The sequence below is a fragment of the Melopsittacus undulatus genome, chromosome 7 (genome assembly GCF_012275295.1).
Source record: "Melopsittacus undulatus isolate bMelUnd1 chromosome 7, bMelUnd1.mat.Z, whole genome shotgun sequence".
NCBI lineage: Eukaryota > Metazoa > Chordata > Aves > Psittaciformes > Psittaculidae > Melopsittacus > Melopsittacus undulatus.
The window spans coordinates 1,234,355-1,254,566 of record NC_047533.1 but is presented as its reverse complement, the minus strand read 5'-3'; the positions used below and the strand labels follow the sequence as shown (position 1 = coordinate 1,254,566).

General features: G+C 48.3%; 1 protein-coding gene across 3 annotated transcripts in view; it reads left to right on the top strand.

The window, feature by feature from the left end:
- CYP26B1 (cytochrome P450 family 26 subfamily B member 1) overlaps positions 1 to 5,303 on the top strand; it is a 29,717-nt gene extending 24,414 nt beyond the window's left edge. For all 3 annotated transcript variants that reach the window (XM_034064680.1, XM_034064681.1, XM_034064679.1), the window contains 2 exons: positions 395 to 676; positions 1,575 to 5,303. In XM_034064680.1, the coding sequence (XP_033920571.1) occupies positions 395 to 676; positions 1,575 to 1,967 (675 nt within the window). In that variant the 3' untranslated portion in view covers positions 1,968 to 5,303. The remainder of the gene's footprint in view (positions 1 to 394; positions 677 to 1,574) is intronic.
- The last annotated feature ends 14,909 nt before the right edge of the window (positions 5,304 to 20,212 follow it).

The window sequence follows — 20,212 nt, the reverse complement described above, 5'->3', positions numbered from 1 at the left end:
TTTCTGGAGCTTTCAGGCTTGACTAGCTTCATCCCTTGACCCATCCAGTTTTCTGATGTTTCCTTTGCAGGGCATGTGAGCTCTTGGCAAGTTGTAATCTGCATCAGGGTTATGGCACAACTTGTCCTTCATGTGCCAGTCCCAGGGTTTTCTTTCCTGCCTGTCTGGTCCTCAGCATCCATCAAAGTTCTGGAGAAAGCTGTCCATGGTGTGTGTCCAAGACCTGTGCTTGGACATGGAGATACTTTGCAGTTAGACTTGACCAGGCTGGAGAGCTGCTGGGAAAAGAACTGCCCTATGGGAGCCTGTGTGCCTGTTCCTTGATGTGCCATAGCCGTTGGTCTGTCTATCTGCCTATCCCATGTCTTATCCTGGCTTTGCTCTTATCTTTCAGGATGGTACCTTGGAGCTCATCTTTGCTGCCTATGCCACCACTGCCAGCGCCAGCACCTCTCTGATCATGCAGCTCCTCAAACACCCCCGTGTCCTGGAGAAGCTGCGTGAGGAGTTACGCAGCAAAGGCATCCTCCACAACGGCTGCATCTGCGAGGGCTCCCTCCGGCTTGACAACATCAACAGCCTCCAATACCTGGACTGTGTCATCAAAGAGGTGCTTCGCCTCTTCACCCCCATCTCTGGGGGGTACCGGACGGTGCTGCAAACCTTCGAGCTGGATGTGAGTATTGCCATGTCTGCAGGGTGCAGCTACATCATGAGCTCCCCAAAACAGCCTTGTTGTTGCATGTTATTGCAAATCTTGCTTGAGCCTGGCTTAGATGAGACCTCAGGGAGGATGAATGAGGTCCTGGTGATGGGAGGTGGAATTGGTGTGGATTCAGAGTAGAATGATGGGATCAGGCCCATGGCAGGGAAGGGATGCGCTTGAACTGTCAAAGAGGAGACAGGCGTGATGCTTCAAAGAGCAACTCGTGACAGTGTTTGACGCCAAAATCCGAGCTGGGGTGTGGCAAGGGAAAGGTTTACTGCAAAGGGCATCTCCAGGCTGCTGGATGACAGGCAGATTACTCACCACGATGGCTGGAATTTCCTACTAGCAAAACAAAGTCTTGAGACCTGGCTTGTTGCTGTAAATCCTAATAATGTAATGATTTGAGTCGGAAACCTTTTAAAATGCTCAGGGGATGATAAATCCGCCCCATTTCTCATCACCCAGGCCCTGACATGTGCGTTGGGCGTTGGGCTGACAGGAGGCAGGGTGTGAGCAAAGCCATGGGATGCTATGGAGAGCTGCTTCCCTCTCTGCTCAGTGGCAGTCAAGCACCACAGGGCTCCTGATAGGCAGCTCCTACCAGTGACCACAAAGCAAATAAATAACAATAGATCATCCGAAGGGTCACTGGGATAGAGATAGGAATAAACTCAGGATTCCCATCTCCCAGCTCTTTGCTCTGCGCTTTCTGTTTTTAAGTCTGCATCATGCTTGAGTAATAAACCTAAAGAAAAAGGGAAAAAGCAGACAAAGCAAAATGGTTTTATCTTGTCATCCTGCTCCCTCTCTCTTTACAGGAGAGCTGACTCTGGTTTTCTCTCCACCCCTTCCCTCTTCTCTGCAGGGTTTCCAAATCCCCAAAGGCTGGAGCGTGATGTACAGCATCCGGGACACCCACGACACTGCCCCCGTCTTCAAGGACGTGGATGTCTTCGACCCTGACCGCTTTGGTCAGGGTCGAAGTGAAGACAAGGACGGCAGGTTCCACTACCTCCCCTTCGGAGGAGGCGTACGGACCTGTCTGGGCAAGCACCTGGCCAAGCTCTTCCTCAAGGCATTGGCCATTGAGTTGGCCAGCACCAGCCGCTTTGAGCTCGCCACCAGGACTTTCCCCAAAATCACCCTGGTGCCCGTGGTCCACCCGGTTGATGGACTCAAGGTCAAATTCTTCGGACTGGATTCCAACCAGAATGAGATCCTGACGGGGACAGATGCCATGCTGGGGGCAACGGTGTAAATCCCACGCTGGTGGCACGAGGGACGGGCAGCGGGGGACGGAGGGTTGGGATGGGGACAAGGGGACGAACAGGAGGGGAGGAGAGAGGGATGAGGAGCTTCTCCACGATGCTCACTTCGCAGAGCCTCCAGGTCGGGACTGCTTTCTCCACCGGTGAAGCTGCCAAAACCGTTTTGCTCTTCCCACGTGGAGCAGAGAAGGTGTCGCCGCGCATCTCCTTTGGTTGGAAAGGAGTAAAGAGTCGCAATACCCGAGGCGAGCTGGGATGTCTGACCATACACAGTATCTAAATGTTATAAATATATATATATAAATATCTATAAAACACTCTGCTGCCAGGAGGAGCACTGCAAAGGCCCGGCTGCAGGAAAGGCTTTGGAAATCAGCCCACAATCAGAGGTCTGGTGTGCCTGGGTGGCTCTTGAGTGGCCTCTGATCTTTTCCTTTTAACAGTGTTAAATTAGGTGGTGATAACAGTGTTTTGGGGTTTTTTATTTGTGGCTTTGTTGGGTTCTCCCATTTGTTTGGCTGTGTTTTTTGTTTCGGGGCATTGGAGGCTTTCCTTGGTGAGGGGGAGACAAGTGATGCCCATGCCCATCCCCTGTCCAGGGCAAGCAGGGAAGGTGGAGCTGCCGTTTTGCCTCTGCTATGGGACCTAAAAACCCTGTGGTGGTGTCTTGTCTGGGCCTGAATGGCTGGGGAGCCATCCCTCTGAAGCCTTGGACAAGGGCATATCTGCATTTGGGGCACTGGGTAAGGAAAGGGGTGTCCTTCTTTGTTCTCGTTGAGTTTCCTGCTGCTGCTACACGGCCTGTGTGCACCCATTCCCCCACCACAGCCCCTCACCAGCCCCTTTCCCATGCAAAGGCATCCGTTTTGGGGGCATTTTGTGGTGCCTTTGCTCTCCTTCAAGGTGCAGGCACCAAATTGCATGGCCCTGCCGACCCACAGTGGCTCTGCAAGCACCACGGCACTGAGCAAAGCCACCCCACTCGGAGCTGCTCATTTCAGTGTGTCCTCTTCCACAGGAGGCATTTGCATTAAAGGTGATCTCTATAAATAAGCCAACATCTGCATTGCTTGTCTTGTGTTTGGGTTTTGTTTGGCGATGGGAAGAGCTCAGCAGGAAGGAGAGCGAACAGTGGGCTCCTTGCAAGCTGTTGGCCCCATTCCACCACTAATCCAGGACATGGACCTTGCCCAAAGCTTCTTCAGCACAAGCAAGCGGTCACCAAGGTATCTTGCATTGGGTTTGCTGGGTGGGTTTCTTTAATTATCTTTACATTATGCATGCAAGAGGCTTATGGGTTGAGTGTGAGATGGGTGGCTTGTGTTGAAAACAGACATGGCCTTGCAGGTGGGTGCAGAACAAAAGCTCCCCAAGCACCCCAGTAGGCGTTTGGTCCAGACCAGAGCCAAGCATCAGGTTGGGAGATCCTCTCTGACCTGGAGCATCCCTGCCCATCCTGCCCCACTCCTCTCCCATCTGCTGCCCTCCGTGGTGGAAAGACCAACACAAGGACCATGGTTGAGACCTCTCGTAGCTGTGATAGGAAAAGATCTTGTGCTCAGGTGGGCAGCTTGGCTTTCAGCTTTAAAGGTGTCCAGATAAGTCAAAGGGGTTGAAATAAGAAAGGGCGAAGGGGCAGATGTGGCTTACCAGGCTGCTTTGCAGGTTGTGCTTTTGATGAATGGGTGCCTCTTTGGAAGGTCAAAGGAAGTGTGAAGTGAGTGATGGTGATAGCTGCCTTTGCCAGCCCATCGTCTGGTGGGGGCAAGGAGGAGGGAGGCAGTGTTTTAGCCAGGGGAAGCACTTGAGGTTGGATTGCTGTTAGCCAAGCTGCCACAGACCCTCCAGGAGCATCCCAGTGGATAGTCTCTAATCACACCAGGGTGCACAGCTTGATTTTCAGGTTGATTTAGCCTGAAATTAAACTCCCAGTCTATTAGAAGATGCCATTCAGACCCAGACCTTGCCTTCTGGTTGATAAACAACGTGCCAAACCCTATAGCAGGGTCTCAGGAGCCTCTTTCCCTGTGCACGGTGTCCCTGAAGCAGAGGCTTAGTTACTTTGCCAGCCTGGAAATGTGGAGTGAAACACCACTAGCTCAGGCACTGTTGAGATTTCAGGTGTTTTCCTTGTCCCTGATGGAGAGAAAGCTTTCCTGAGGATAAAAGGAGCTTAATCACAATCAAAATCCCAAAAGGCAGAGAAGCAAAGGAGAGCATAAACCTGGATACTGTGGGAAGGGGTAAGTCTCCCAGGGGCAGACATTTGGGAAGGGAAAGTGGCAAATGAGGTTGCCCATGGTCTTTGTGGATGACAAGCACTTGTAGGACATGGGGACAAGGGCAGAAGGTGGATGGTCTGGAGGGTGAAAACCCATCAGTGACCCACCACCGGCTGCTCTCTGGGAGCCCCATTTCCATCTGAGACCTGTCAGAGGGGTGATAAAACTGTGCTCAGGGGAAAGGATGCAGGAGAAGGGAATGGATGACAAGGATAAAAGGTCTGGTTAAAGCTCATGGGTGGCTTTGTGCTGCCTTGTGGTGAGCAAAATCTCTTTGGCAGAGTTCTCCGTAATAGCTCAGTCCCATGTGTGCTTGTGGGAAATCAGTGAAGGGTTTCACTGGAATGATTTTAACTTCCAATGTGAAAAACAAAGTGAAAACCAAACATGCTTTTGAGTGAGTGGTTGATTGGAGAGCGGTAATGTCAGATGCATACATCCATTATATATATATGCTTACATCATGTGTATATATAATGTTTGTGTGTGTATTTAATCTAGGCATAAGTAAGTCATGCTTTTGTTGTTTTTTTCCCGTTCCTAACTAATATAACTTGACTAAAAAAGTTGCTGCAGTGGGTTTGCAGAATGAAGCACTTTGAATCTCAGAATTGTTTGATTTTTTTTTCTTAGCACAGTCCAATTTGCTATAATATTATTTTATACACAAAATTTTGGGTTTTTTTTTTTGGTCTGTCTTTATAAACTATTCTAAGTACTATTTTTGTTATAATTCAAAATAGATATTTAGTATAAAGTTTTGCTGTTAAATATTTGTTCTTTAGTAAAATATGATTTGTTTTTTTCCTCTTTATTGTAAACAGTGTCTGGAAAAAATATTAATATGTTTTATCACAGTTGTTTTTTAATATTAAAAAAGAAGAAAAAAGCACTTGTGGGGTTTTTCGTTATGAGATTGGTGCCGTGTGAACATGTGTTTCAGTCATGTGGTTTTTAATATGTATATAATATTCTGTGTCGCATATTAAAATGGATGTTGTGTATTTTGTGATCTTAAAAAAAATAAATAAAATAATCCATGTGGCTATTTTATAGACTTCCATAATAAAATGAGTTGAATCTCCAACCTTTTTTGTTTCATATCCATCTGCATCTCCTCTCAAAGGGCTTGTGGCCTCTTGGTTTGGGGTCTCAGCATGACATCCTGGGCATCCCGTGGGGTTTCTACACTCATATGGGGTTTCTACATCCCATGTAGTTTCTATACATCCCATGTATAGATGTATACATACATCCCATGAGGTTTCTACACTCATGGAGACCTATTGGTCTCCATGGCCAGGGTGAGGCCTTACTGGCTGGCACAGATTGAAATATAGGATATTCCACCTAGATATAAGAAGAAGTCTTTTTTTATAGGGAGGATAGCCAAAGATTGAACAAAGTTGCCCAGAGATGATGTGGAGTCTCCATCCCTGGAGATACTGGACTCTGGCTGGATGTGGTCCTGAGCAAGCAGACCAAGGTGCCCCTTCTCTTGATGTTCATCCCACTTTGAGGATCTGGTGAGCTCCAGAATACCCAGTTTCCTCCCAAACCTTTTACCTTTCCCCATCAAGAGTCAGAACAAGCAGGAAGAAAGGGAAAGGTGCTTATCTCCCATTGCATGTGTGCCCTGCAGGCTCTTTTAGACCTTACACCATATAGATGCAGCATGGAAGACCACCATGGCTTGAAGAACAGACACCAAACTACTGATAGCATTGAAAGGCTGCACAATGGGCAGGATGCAGGTGATGGAGCAGCCAAGGCAGGACACACTTCCCCAGGGTAGCTCAGGTGGGAATGACCCTGTGGACAACACCAGTGCTGCAGGTCTGGTGGGAGCAGAGAGGTGTCCCCAGTCCTCCCATCATCTCCCATTTGTGCTATTGAGACATTGATGCTCCAGTCCTGACCTCCTCAGCAAACCTCAGTCCCAGAGTTTTCCATGAGCTTTGAGCTTTTTAAACCCAGAAGGTCTTAGGAATTCCTGGCAGTGGGTGGTGGGATGAAGTGCTCTGCATGAGATGTGACAGGACAAGCTGCTGGTGGGAGTTTCAGCTGCACCCATCCCAGGGTGGAGATGGGGTGGGCTGGGAGTGCTTAGAGTAATTAGGTAATTACTGAAGTAATCAACTTCAGTCTCCTTGCTCTTTGCCTTATAAAGGAGAGCTCTGATAGCCCCTTGGCTGTGGTGGGAGTGTGGAGAACAGGATGTTGCTGTTTTGTGATCCTCTTCCTATGATCACATTCAAAGGCAAGTGAAAGCTGGAGGAATTAATGTAGCTTTTTGCAGTTGGTTGGAAAATATGACCGTGCAAACCAAGCCTGTGTCCCTTTGGTGTAACCAGAGGCTGTGAGGCTCCTTTCCCTCCCTTTAGTGCTTTGTGGTCACTCTCTTTTCCTAGTTGCTGCTCTGGATGTGTCCTGCCAACAGCAATCCTGCCGTGTCTATCCTGGCTGTCACCAAGAAACTACTGTGTGGTTGCACTCACCCATGGTCCTGTCCCCTTCCCGGCCTCTCCTTGAGCTGATGTGTCACCTCCTCGCCCTTCCTTTCCCTTCCAACCCGTGATGCCTTTATAATACCCATCTGTCACCTATTTAATAGCTGGGGAGGTCATTTCCTTTTGGCCTTTTCTCTTTGGGATTTCTTTCTTTTTTCTCCCCTCCCTTTGCTTCCATTAATTTATTCCTTTTCAGTTTATGGCTCTTTAGCAAGAGCCGCACCACCCCTGGTGGGAGGCGATGTGGCTCCAACAGAAGCAGGGAGCCGTATTCGGGGTGGTCTCGCGGGAGCCGCTGGACGGGTCAGTCGGACTCCGTGTACTTTCCATTCGGCTCCAGCACCAAGTCTCACGTTACTCACTTTGTTTTAACTTCAGCTGAACTCTTGGAAAGTTTCCTTTTAAAGGTTGCGTGCAAGCGCATAGAAAAGGTGTATGTGTATGTACGTGGGCTTTGCTTTTCCCTTTTCTTCTTCTTTTTACCCCATTTGAGCACAGCCAAGTGACTCTTGCAGAATGAAATGGGCTGCTGGAGTGGGTTGATGTCCCCTTGGGCTGGCTTTAATCCGCAAAGCTCAAGGTTCAGGCTGTTCTAAGGGGATGGTGAAGCAGTGGTGAGCTAGAAGGAAGAGTGCAAAATGTTGAATTGTCACTAAAGTAATCATAGGATCATGGAGTGGTTTAGGTTTGAAGGGACTTTAAGGGTCATCCAGTTCCAACCCCTGCCACAGGCAGGGACCCCTTCCACTGGAGCAGCTGCTCCAAGCCCCTGTGTCCAACCTGGCCTTGAGCACTGCCAGGGATGGGGCAGCCACAGCTTCTCTGGGCACCCTGTGCCAGCGCCTCAGCACCCTCACAGTAAAGAGCTTCTGCCTTATCTCCAACCTAAATCTCCCGTTTAAGTTAGAACCCATTTCCCCCTTGTCCTATTACTACAGTTCCTAATGAAGAGGAACATTTACAGGAACTGTTAAAAAAAGAAAGAGATGGGTGAAAGTGATGGAATTCCAGTTGGTAAGGGTGGCTTCTTGGCATCATTTCCCCTCAGATAATTTTAGGAACCCAGCTCTGGTCTTAGCTGGCATTTAAACACCATAAGTGTCATCTGCTGTTTCATGAATAGAATAGTGTATTTTAGTTGAAGGGGAACTACAGTGATCATCATGCCTGCTGGGGGATGCAGCTACAGCAGAAGTTTGGGGGTTGCTCATGGCTTCTACTGTGTTCCTCCTGTGCTGGAGGCTTCACACAGCAGTTTTGGGCTCTTGCAGTGGAATAGTGAAGCTTGTATTCTGTGTGGATTCAGTCCCCCTCTTGGTCTCTTGATAGAAAAAAGCTAAAAACCGACAAAATAAATCCTATTGCATCTTCCCAAATATTATGGTAATAGATTATAGTGCCTGGATAGCCTTTATATTTTATAAATGTCCAATTTATGCATTTAAAAATGATCAATTGTGACAGCAAGAAGGATGTAAAGAGGCAAAAAGACAAAGAGCTTTATGGAAAATATTCCTTTCTGAAGGTCTCTCTCCTCACTTGCACCAGAGATTTCCAGTTTTTCTCAGCTGGAGTTTCTTTTACAACAGGTGATTATGCCCAAATCCTAATTTACAGCATCTTCCAATGATTGATTTAACTGCTGATGTGTGATTTTGATGTGGTAAAATACAAATGATGAAAGTTTGCATGAATAAATGTGCCAAAGAGAGGATCAAGAAGCTTTGAGGCTGTGCCTTAAGCCTCCTGTGGACCTGTGTGTGTTTTCTTGTACACAAGTAGTCTGCAGCATAGAGACCCAAAAACTGGGGGCTGAAGAGTGGCTTTAACTAATGCATCCCTGCAAGACTTCACACGTGTTCCTACTGATGCTATTGCCTTGATTATGACTTTATCAGAATCAAGAGGTGGTCCTTCCACATTGGCTTTTGCTTCCCAGGGATGGTGAGGATCAGAAAGGGCAACCTGCAGCACTCAGGGTGAGAGTTCCATGATGGAGACCTTGGGGAAGGTCTCTCAGGGTTGGCTTTTCTCAGACAGCTTCCCAAAGTCATCATTAGGTGATAGGAAATTAAGGTAACGTTGAACACAACCTTGAATATCATAATAATGCTAAGGATTCCAAACCCAAATGTTGAAGTATTTCATGCAGCAGCTTCAACAACCAATTCGCTCACACTCAGATAATTTCTTTTTAATGGTCCAAGACCAGCAGCCAGATGACCTTACCTGTGTCCTCCAGTTCATGCTATTACTTCATGTTCTCCTCCAGCACTCAGTAAAGTCAATGGTTGTCTTTCTTTTGACTGTTGGAAGCTGGGTCAGACTTTTATATGCTTTTTATTTTAACTTTATAAATATAGATGGAGTATATATGTATATTTGTTCTGAAGTATCATGTTTGACCATTTGTTATGGCATGAACAGTTCTTCTTTCAGTGTAATGAACACAGTTTTATCTGGCATATCAGCTCTGTTTAGTCTACATTCACATAAAGCTTTTCCTTTAACAATATTTGTCTAATTATGATTACCAAGTTTCACTTTGCTCAGTAGGCAAAGGTTGATTTTTGGACATGCTTGTGTGTGATGGTGGTAGATAGTGAAGGTGTGATGGTGGTATATTGCATTGAGCAACCCCAAAACCCCACAGATGTGAGCTTCGAGTGCTTGTCAAATGTAAGAGCAGCTGTTGTGCCCCACTGCATCATGTCCCTCCTTCTGACCATGGCCAGTAACATACATTAAGGGAGAGATTGAAAGAAATGAGGTAGGTGTAGACTGAACCTTTGTTTCTGGCTAAACTTCAGGTTATGTGTATGGGCTGGTGAGGGAGGTCCTGGCCTGCTGGAGCACCAGGATTTATGATCTGCCTAAGAGCTCAGCTCAGTCTCCCCTCTCTTGGGCAGGTTCAAGCCATCCCCCTTGGCCTGTCCCTACAGGCCCTTGTCCCAAGCCCCTCTCCAGCTTTCCTGCAGCCCCTTTAGGCACTGGAGCTGCTCTGGGGTCTCCCATTCAGGAGCCTTCTCTTCAAGCTGAACCAGCCCAGCTCTCTCAGATGCTCTACATCAGCTTGATTGTCCTATTCTGGAGCTCTGACAGTAAATCTTTCTCTCTGTGGTGTGGCTTGTAAAGCATCCATCACACCATGGAGCTGGACATCACAGTAGCATTTCCCATCCTAGAAGCAACCATCCCAAAGCTCAGTCTCTGGCTGCTCTGAGTCACCAACTTCATCTGCAGAAGTCGACTTAAATACAGAAGCCTGCAAGTACTACAATTGCTTTTGCAGGAGTCTCATTAAGGCAGACATTATTGCAGCTATTAATAAAGCAGAACATTTCCTCTGCTGGATATTAATCACTGGGTGGATACACTCAACGAGGCAGTGAAGGGGCCTCATGGACAAATCTGGACTGGATAAATGAATGTGTTGGATACTATTAGAAAATTAACTAGCGTTTGTCCATAGAAAGCTGCAAAAAATGGACCCAGGGAGACCACAGAACCATCCTGCTGTTAGAGCGGAGTAAGGTCAGTTTATAGGAAAAGCCCCTTGAGATCAATTCATTAAGGTTTACAGGACTTGAAATGCTGGACTTTGAGTCACTCAGCAGAGTTTCAGCAAGTGTCTTGTTATCTGCTGCTGCTGATAAGGCAGCTAGGAGGCCCCAAGGAGTAATTGATCAGTGAATCCTATGAGTCTTCCTCCCTACCCAAGTTCATAGAATCATAGAATTCCAGAGTGGTTTGGGTTGGAAAGAACCTTAACATCATCCCTTGTCCAAAGCCCCTCTCCAGCTTTCCTGCAGCCTCCTTAAGCACTGGAGCTGCTCTAAGGTCTCCCCTTAAGGAGCCTTCTCCTCTCCAGGCCAGCCCAGTGCTGTCAGCCTGTAGACTTTCATAGGTTATCTGCTCTCTCCTGGTGTTCATGAAGCTGTCAGCTTCATCCTCAGTGGTGCCAGCTCCTGAAACACCCACTGATTCACCTCAAATAGCAGAGATCTGTGTTTTGGCTAAACTGCAAATGTCCAGTAGTGAGGGGTTTCCCCTTTAACTTGTTTTTGCTTTGCTCTGTATCCTGTTTCATTTCCCCTTGTGGGAAGAGGAAGAAGTCATTTGGAATCCTAAGTGTGTCCCCTGGGCCAGTTTCACTGGAGAGATAAACTGGGTTTTACGGGGTGATTGGGTTATGAAGAAGGGTTTTGTTACCATTTGGGCAATGTCTGCTCTTGAAAGAACTGCTGCCACAGAAAATCAGTGATATGGTTTTAATACGAGGCTTTATTAAATCGAGCAAGCATTACATGTACAGGGGCACACTGGGGAAATGCGTCTCTGCCAGCTCTCACAGACTTCTAGATCCATCACACTGATGACCAAGAAGGGACATTAGATCATCCTGCCTCATCTCCTGCACATAGTCCTTAAATGGCATCCTTTTACCTGTGTGCTGTGCCCTGCCATGTGAACTCAGCACAAGCACGCCTTGCAGGAGCACATCCCATCTTGAAGAAATCAGGAATCCACCGCTTCCCTCAGCGCTTCGTCTGGTTAGTCACCCTCACTGTTTATTTCCACTTGTAATTTGTCTGGCTCTCAGCTATTAGTTCTTGCTCTGCCTTTCACCACTGGGCTAAAGAGTCCTCTAGGACCCAAAGTTTGCTCCTTGTGAAGAGGCTTATGTGATGGAATCAAACCAGCTCTCAGTCTTGATAAGCTAAGAGAATTATTGAGCTGATGAAGCTTCTTGCTGCTTCAGCCTCTGAATCATTTCTCTATGTGTTTTCCTGACAATCATTCACCACTGCATGATCCTTCTAAACTATGGGACACAAACTGCATGGGTTTTCCCTGTCCATCTTGGTGGAGAAATCACCAAGAAGAGCTCAAATATCTGCATTCCTACATCACACTCCATTTCCCCCTTTCTTTCACAGCTCTGTGGTGGGACCCATCACCAGGTAACTTGACCCATTTGGACCTCAAGTCTTTGGTGAGTGGCTGTTTTGGGGAGATGTGCTCAATGTCCCTGCGTTGTGACAGGAGATGTGGGAGCTGGGTAAAAAGACCTGTTACTTGTATGAGCTCAGCTGCTAGAGCATCCCATGGCTATGAACCCATCTGGCAATGCATCTCGTGCCCTTTTGGTGTGGGTCTCCTAATTGTGCCCTGCCTCTCACAGCTCAGAACAAGTCCATGAGCCAAGCAATGGCCCCGAGTCCTGCCCATGAACCTGGGGAATATTATGGTGACCCAACATTCCCCAAGTTGTTTGTTTTTTAGGAAAACAAACCTCTCAAGGGCATGTTAAAATAAGGTATTAGTGTGGCCACAAAGTCCTGGCTGCAGAGGTTGGGAAACCCCAAACTGAACTGTGGTTGTGTGGCTTTGAGCTTGTTCCTTTTGGTGTGTAAATGATGCTCCTGTCTTAAATGGCATGGTCACAGGCACAGGAGTATTGCTATGCTTTGTGGATCAAAGGGATGGTGTTCACTTCCTGGGCAGGTCTTTAATAACTGGTTTTCTTCTTGTGGACCAAGAGCTGCTGTGGGTTGCTGCTTTTAGGTCGATGTTTGGTCCCATCTCTGTCCACCTGATGCTCCACAAGTGACCCTGATCCATAGAGATTGCCCAAACTTGCATGAGCTTCTCAGCACTGGAGCCAGCAGCATTTTGCAGAGGGGAAACTGAGGTGCAGTTGGCAAACCAGCATGTGCTGCTGTGGGTGATGGTGGATGTGACCCCAAGCTCAGGGCATCTGCATGACCTGCTGCTCCTGTGGGCAGCCCAGTCCCACTGGACATACAGGGATGAGCATGAGGCATTAGGGAACATGCCATGCAGAGGTTGCCAAACCCTCTTTGTACCCCCTGAAGTTTTGTGCAGTGACTTTCAGGGATGCTCCAGCACCCAGGAGGGAGCTGCACTGGAGAAGTCAACCATGGGTAAGCAGCACAGCTCCCAGAGCTGTTCCTTCTCCATCCACATGTCCCAGCACCCATTTTGCTGTCAGAAGCAGGATGCCTGAAGGTCTCCCTAGAGCAGCACTTGCATGTTACCTAGTCAAGAAGCTGTGCATGGAAACCTTTCACAGCAGACCTGGATAGGTGTGGGGCTGCTCACCCATGTGCAATGCTGGGAACCAAACCTCACCATGCTGCAGTGCTACAGAGATGCTTGGGAGCTGCTGGCATCCTTGGGAAGCTGTTTGTTAGCTCAGTGTTCGTGCTCTTGTGCAGCACAGCAGCCCTGTTGAGGCTCTCTCCTCCTCTCCCACCACCTGATTCCCTACCTGGGGCTTTGGTCAAGTGTATGGGGTTTATCTGCTCACAGCTGAGCACACAAGCCCTGACAAGCTGATACCCCACATAGCTCCTTCCTAGGTACTTTCCCTGCCTGTGGTTGTCTTGGATGCAGGAGATGCTGGTGATTCCTCACTGGTCCTGTGGCCAGGTTGAAAGGGAGATGATTGCAATGGGTTGGTGTCCCTGGGGCACCCCTTAGGTTGGGATTTGCTAAGGACCAGGGAAGACATTAAAGGTTTGGCTGGACAGGGTGTTGGGTTGTCTTGCCTAGGTCATGCTTTGACTGGAAAGGTTGGACCAGATGATCCTTAGGGTCTCATCCAGCCTGATATTCTATGATTCAGAATTGAATTGAAGGCTTTACCTTCAGTCCCTTTACCCAGTCTACATCCTCCTCTCTCCTCCATCCCCACTGTGAAGGGACCTTGCCCTCTGCAGCTTCTCCTATCCCTGTGTACCTGCTTCCTCATTGCACAGCCATCCTGCTGCAGGGCTTTAGGCTCAGGGAAGGCTGTGCCAAAACCACCCCCTTCTGCCTTACAGCCTTGCTTTAGGAGTTTATAGGAGCTGAAGTCCCAGGCAGAGGGGCTGGGGCTGGCAGGGAGCACTGCTGTCCTTGTAGGCCCTTAAACTGGGTTCTCTGCCAGGGTTAATCATAGAACAGTTTGGGTTAGAAGGGACCTTCAAGGCTTATTTAGCCCAAACCCCTGCAATGAACAGGAACATCTTCAACTACATCCGCTTGCTCAGAACCACATCCAGCCTGGCCTTGAATGTCTCCAGGGATGGTGCATTCTCCACTTCTCTGGGCAATCCCTCCCTGCCTTTTCTTCCCCCTTGAGACAGAGGTTGCAGTGCTGTGCTCAGTGTGTCAGCCTCCCATAATGGGCTGTCTCTTCCCTTTTCTTCCTTAAAAGCTGTTTGGCAAGGGTTGAGCAGCAACTACCTGGGGTCTGGAGGGGAGAACTGCACCCAGCAGCAGGCATCATGTGCTGATATACCCTGAGGCAGTGACCAAAAGGGCATTCCATTGTTAACATTCACTTTGGGCACACTTGTCCTGGACTTGTGTCACAGTGACTGGAGCTTTGGGGTGATGTGGCAATGGGGGTGTGCAGGGAGAGGAGCCTGATTCTGGCTCAAGATGTAGCCACTTCACCTCTCTGTAGCCCAGATGGGTGAGAGAGGACAGACCATGATGCTGCTGCTGAGACCTATGAGCTTGCTTCATGCTCCACCAGTGCAGCTTGTGCTTGCATGAGCTTCCCTTTGCTGTTTGTACATTTGCACATGGATCTGCTCGGTGCTTTGGTGTGGGCATTAGTGTAGCTGTGCTGGGCTCTGTGGGAGCTGTGTCCTGGCACACCTTGCATGTACCCATGCTGGGTTTGATGGGTATAAAGGCACTTTTGTCCCTGCCATGCCTAGTGTTTTGGGGTGAGGCTTTCCCTAGGTAGTGATGTGATGGAGGGGTGGCATTTTTGTGATGCTTTTATGTGCTGCTTTTTGGTGTGGGTGCAAACCCGAGTGCAAGGGACCAGGGGCCTCCCAGTATGATTGCACATGTGGCTGAGGGTGTGTGTTAGTATCTGAGGGTGCTATTGAGAACACACATGTGCACGTATTAAGGAGCACCTAAAGCTGAGAATGATTGAGCTCACGCTGCATGGTACATTCATGTGTCTGTTGAGCGTGCATAGATCTTTGGGGGGTTGCTGAATGGGACATAGGGTATGTGCACCCTAATCCTGATTACACCTATCTACAAGCTATTGGAGCTGGATGCTGATGCTGGACATCAGGCTGTCACTGGATGTTGGACTTACAGCACTTGGCTGTGCTCCCTTGCTGCCCTCTGCAGGCAACAGCCCCTCATCCATGGCTCCACCGAGCAGCTCAGCCCATCCTGCAGCTGTAGAGAAACAGCCTTGGCCTGGCTTTTCCCATGTCCTAGGATCCCAAAACAACCATGTTGTGTTGCAAATGCAGCTGAGCTCCAATGGTGGCTGGAGCTGGTTGTGGTACCCAAAAGACTGGCCAGGGGCCTCACCAATGGCTTTGGCTGTAGCCACTGCTGAAGGAGCACATAGGATGAAGAAATGGAAGTCAGCCCCAGGAGTCTTGTAAGCCAGCAGTCACATAAGGGTGCTTGGCAGATGCTCTGAGTGCTGGGCTATAGTGGGTGACTGTGGAAGGATGCTGGTACTTGGGTATATCAACCCAGGTACAAAGATGCCCTCCAATGGGGAGAGCTCATGGAGAAACACAGTTGTCACTGTAATTGTCAATGTTTTCTTTCTGTAGTTGCAGGCAGTTCAGAGGGTTGCTTTTGGAAGCTGCATTTGCAGTGCACAGACTGGATATCCATTCTATGGCTGGACCTGAAGCTTTCTCTTTCCTTCCCCTCTGCTCTTCCTCTGCTGGGTAAATCAAGGATGCAGCATCTTTGCAGGAGCTGCCTCCTGCTCCTATGCTGCAGGCCTGCATGATCCACCCCTACCCTTCTTCACAGTCTCTTCTGCACCAGGATCCAGAGCTGGAAATTGGGCTGGTCCAGAATACCTACCCTTCAATGCGATCCCAACCCAGGCTGGGATGAGGATATCTGTAAGCCTGTCTCTGACCTGGAACAGCAACGTGTCGGGAGCCTGGACCTGTAGCTCCAGATACTTACTAGTGTGAGCTCCAGAAGCTGTGATCTGATGGGATCCAGAGGAGCCCCAAACTAAACTCCTTGGGCAGACCGGGTTCTGCATGCACTGAGGAAATCAAAACATAAGAAAAGGAGGAAGAACTTGAAACCAGCCCAGTTCTGCAACACTTCATTTTTCAGTTTCTGGGCAGGATTTAGATTTGGCATCTAATTAATCTCAAAACACAAAAATCATGTGGTCTTGTGCCTTTTACCTGGGAACTTTGAAGCACCTTGTTAGGAAAAAGGGGCTTTGCAATTATCCCAAGTATCCAGATGGAAAAACTGAGTTAGGCTATGTGGTTTTGCCAAGCTTACCCAGACAATTGATGGCAGAGGTGTGAATGAGGTGGGAAAGGCACTTTGCTGTTCATAGAAAAGCCAAGTTAAAGGGCAAGGCAGAATCACTGCTGGGCTTTCCAGGAGCAAGCTCCGCTCCATCCATGTTTCCCAAGGCCTGTATTCAGCCTGACACTGAGTGTTGTGAAACCATACAGCAGCTGAGTAACACGATAGTGAGTTAATTTGTGGTTGCAAACAATGCTTGGGAGCCTTGATCGATGGTACCTTACTCTGACCACCAGACCCCACAGCCCTTTGTAATGGGAACATAACCTTGCACAGTACCTGGGAGCTGAAAGCACTTTTGGTCTCCAGCAGGATGAGAAGGTCCCACCTTGTAAGTTGGGGATCTTCCACCTTTCCGTACCTGGGGTCCAGCTTGCATGCACCAGACATTCATATGGATGGTGCTTTTTTGTGGCTGAGTACCAAAGCTCTGCTCAGCAGGATGTGGAGCCTGCTCTGTAGTAGTTTACACTGGCAATGTGGGAGGTGGCAGGATTGCAGCCTGCCTTGGCTTCATGGCAAAGAGGCTAAACAGGAGGAGCAGATGGGTTACAATAAGGAGAAGCAGGATGGTGAATTGGTTTGCTGTTCTTCCACAGGCCAAGAACAACAGAGAGTATCTGGGTTTTAGACCATGGTTTAAATTGAGTTAATGGGATGAGGGAAGGAGTTGGGCTCTGTTTCACATTGTGTCAAGGTGACAAATAAGCAGGGCAGCAGGCATCCTTATGGGCAGAGGGTTAGGAGATGTGGTTTGGCTCCCTGTCTTGTGTGTGTGTGTGTGCTTCCCTTGGTTTAGGGCAAGGGGTGGACTATATTTGGGCACATGAGGCTTTATTTGAGGCTCCAAGCTGGTTGCTGAGGAAGCCTGCACCTCCCCTCTTCTCAGGTCTGCAAGTGCCTCTTTTCAGTTGATGTTCATGTTTAAAGTCCCTCGTTCCCTGTATTGTCTTGTAGTTACAATTAAGGCTTTGCAGTATTCAGGCTGATGCCCGAGACTGGTGCTGTGAATGGCTGTGTTTGTGTGAAGGGTATTATAGAGCCCTGCTCTTACTAATGAAGGTCCTGTGACACTGAGCACCATAGTGAGATGGGGAGTAAAATAATGACCCCCCAAAATGAATAAAACCTCCACCTATAAAAGATAGGATAAAGGCTGCAGAAAGGAGAGACAGCACAAGAACTTATCTCTTGGCAGCTGGATCTGAAACAGAGGATTGGGGATGAAGTATGGGCTTGGCGTGAGCAGCAAAGGAGGGATCAGATGTGGTGAGAATCCTGCCCCATGGCTTACTGGTACCTTAGCACAGGTAAGAGGTCATTTGAGCTCTGGCAGCAGCTAAAGGGAGCGCCAATTGGAACCAGATGTCAGGAAGTGCGAGGCACCACAAACGTGTGGAAGGGCCTCCCAGCCATGGCGGCGGAGCCCCTAACACTGGGGTCATTCACGAAGCAATTAGTTGGCATCCCTGCGGTTTTGGCCTGTTAAAAACGGGAATCAACCTTCAGGAGCTAAGTGGGGCTGCAAGGAGCATTTCCCAGCGCGATGGGAAGTGCTGGCACCGAGAATTAGAGTGAGCTCTGGATGGTAGGCGATGGGAGGTGGGATGAATGGACCTACCGTTGACCGTGGAAAGACTCCTGTTGAGTTCAGAGGGCTTTGCCTCAGGCTGAGAGCCACAGCTTTGAAAGAAACAATAAAAAGGAAAGGAAAAGAGGGGCCAGGACCTCTCCCTCTCATCCAGCTTTCCTGCTGATACATCCATTAGAGCTTCTATGAGTCCTGTCTTCGCATGGGGACCTATTGTCTGGTGGATTGTCGAGGTGATAAGCCTGAGGTCATGATGGGTCCATAGGTGCTTCAGGTCCTTAAAACAGGTTTGGGAGACCCTGTTGGGCATATGTTGCAAATCTGCAGTTTATGGTTGAAACAGGAATATCTGGGTGAGATTTTCTTGTTTAGCTTTTATAGGAGGTCAGACTGAATATACGTAGTTCTTTATGTTCCTATGGTTGTGGTAATGCACCCTGTTTTCCCCTTTGTTGTCTCACAGTCCTTCAGTTTAAATCTGCTTCTTTACTCAGTATGGAGGGGGTCTGATGGTATGGAAAGCCTGTAAAGATGTGAGAAGACTCTCCTATTTACTCTCATACATGAAATGTAAAGAAAAAAAACAGTTCTGAGGCTGAAATTTTGGCTTGTGCTTTCTTTCCCCCCCCCCTTTTTTCCTTTTTTTCCTCATTTTTCCTGTATTCCCTTTCCCCTATTTCTGCTCTCTCCAAAGCCCCCCAAATCCCAGCAGACATCTTAAGCTAGACTCCTTTTGCTAGCTTAATGGTCAAATAGGTGTCTTCTTTTCTGTCTGTATATACTGCATCCCTGTGCCATAACTTAAATTTTTCACACCCTTGATTTACAGCAGGAGGACCTCTGAGGTTCAAAATCATCCCATGTTGGCCATGAAGAAGCATTTATGCAAGTGGCTATTTGGAGAGTCACCAGCTCCAGCTGCTGAGCACTTGCCAGTAGACAGATAGTGCTGTGGATCAGAAGAAAGATGTCCCAGCCCCTGCTTGCTGATGTCTGAGAGCTGCTATGCTAAGCCTCTATAAGGCTGTTTCAGGGTCTACAGGGTCAATGGATGCTGCTTTACCGAGCTCAATAAGATACAGCATACACCCAGGGGGAGATGGTCTTCAGTTGAGTCACAATTTATTAGTGTGGTTATGGAAGCTATTCTCTCAGGAACCATAGTGCTGAGCAGTATTACATGAAGTGGTGTATTACACATCATAGGTGGTATATTGCACATCATAGGACACCAGCTAACGGAGCAGCCGGAGCTTGGATCAGTCAATTGTAAGCATTCTCACATAAGAAAGCCCTTTCTCATAGTAAGTGTCCCTGATGCTTGACATAAGGAAGTTATGTGAGATTTGACACTGTGGCTAGTGGCTGCAAGGTGAATGGTTAAAGCCAGATCAGACTCTTTCCACCCCTCAGCTTTAACATACTCCTGGAGTGTGTTGCAACCTCTGGATGTGACATTCCCCTTTCACTGGCCAAGCAGGTTGGACTAACACCTTGCTCCAAGACAGATGGAGGGAGGCAAGGGGATACCTTACACTGCTTATTGCATTCGTCCTCCTGGGAAGTAGAGCTTTAATTCTTCTCATAGCATCTTTCCTTCCCCTTATGCAGGAGTATTGCAACCTTTCATTGCTTGCTTGGAGCTGGAGGTCCCATATGATAGCTCAGAGCTCTGAGTTTCCTCTGCTTTGCTGTTTGGACAGTGAGGCCAGCACAGTGAGAATGAGAGCAAAATGCTACTGCAATGGGGGATTCCTGTCTTTGGTGCCTCTATTGCATGCAAGAGTCAATATGAAAGGCTTGGGATGCTGCAGCAGCTTGCCCAGTGTCTAAGGCAAAGAAAAGGGTTCACTCAGGCTAAAGAAGGAGCAGATTCACCCAGGTTTTCCCAGATGCTTCAGGCTGCATGTGCTAGGTGTGCAGGAGTCAGAATGGTGGGCTTGGGGGGATACCTGGGCCAGGGGACACCCTTTACTACCCCTGCTTCTTCCAAACCTCATCAAGTGAAGTAGCCCAAGGGGCTATGGCTTTATAACCACTCACTTAATGGGATTGGAATTACTTACTAACTGTTCCTTTCTGAACAAAAATAACACCAAATCATCCTCTTTTCTTCCCCCCCCCCCCAGGCCTCCTGACTTTTAAGGGATTTGTGACAAGCCATGAGCCTTGAGAAAATAAACCATGATGAATTCCCATCCACAGAGACAATTCTGAAGGTATGTGTCTCCTCCTCCCTGCTCACTGGAAAACCACAGTCTTGGCCAGGACTAGAAGAGGAGCCATTCATTTAAGCTTAATTTCCCAAACTGTATCACAAGGAATGGTCTCTGTCATTCTTAAATGAGCTCCATGGGGATTCTGCTTCCCTTCGTGTGCCAGGTTAGATCTGCAGAGCTTGCAGGGCTAGCCAGTGTCGTCAAGGAATGTGATGGGAGGGCAGGACATTGGGGCAAACACGTAATCAAGGAATGGCTGGGAAGAGGATAGCCTCATCAGTGGGC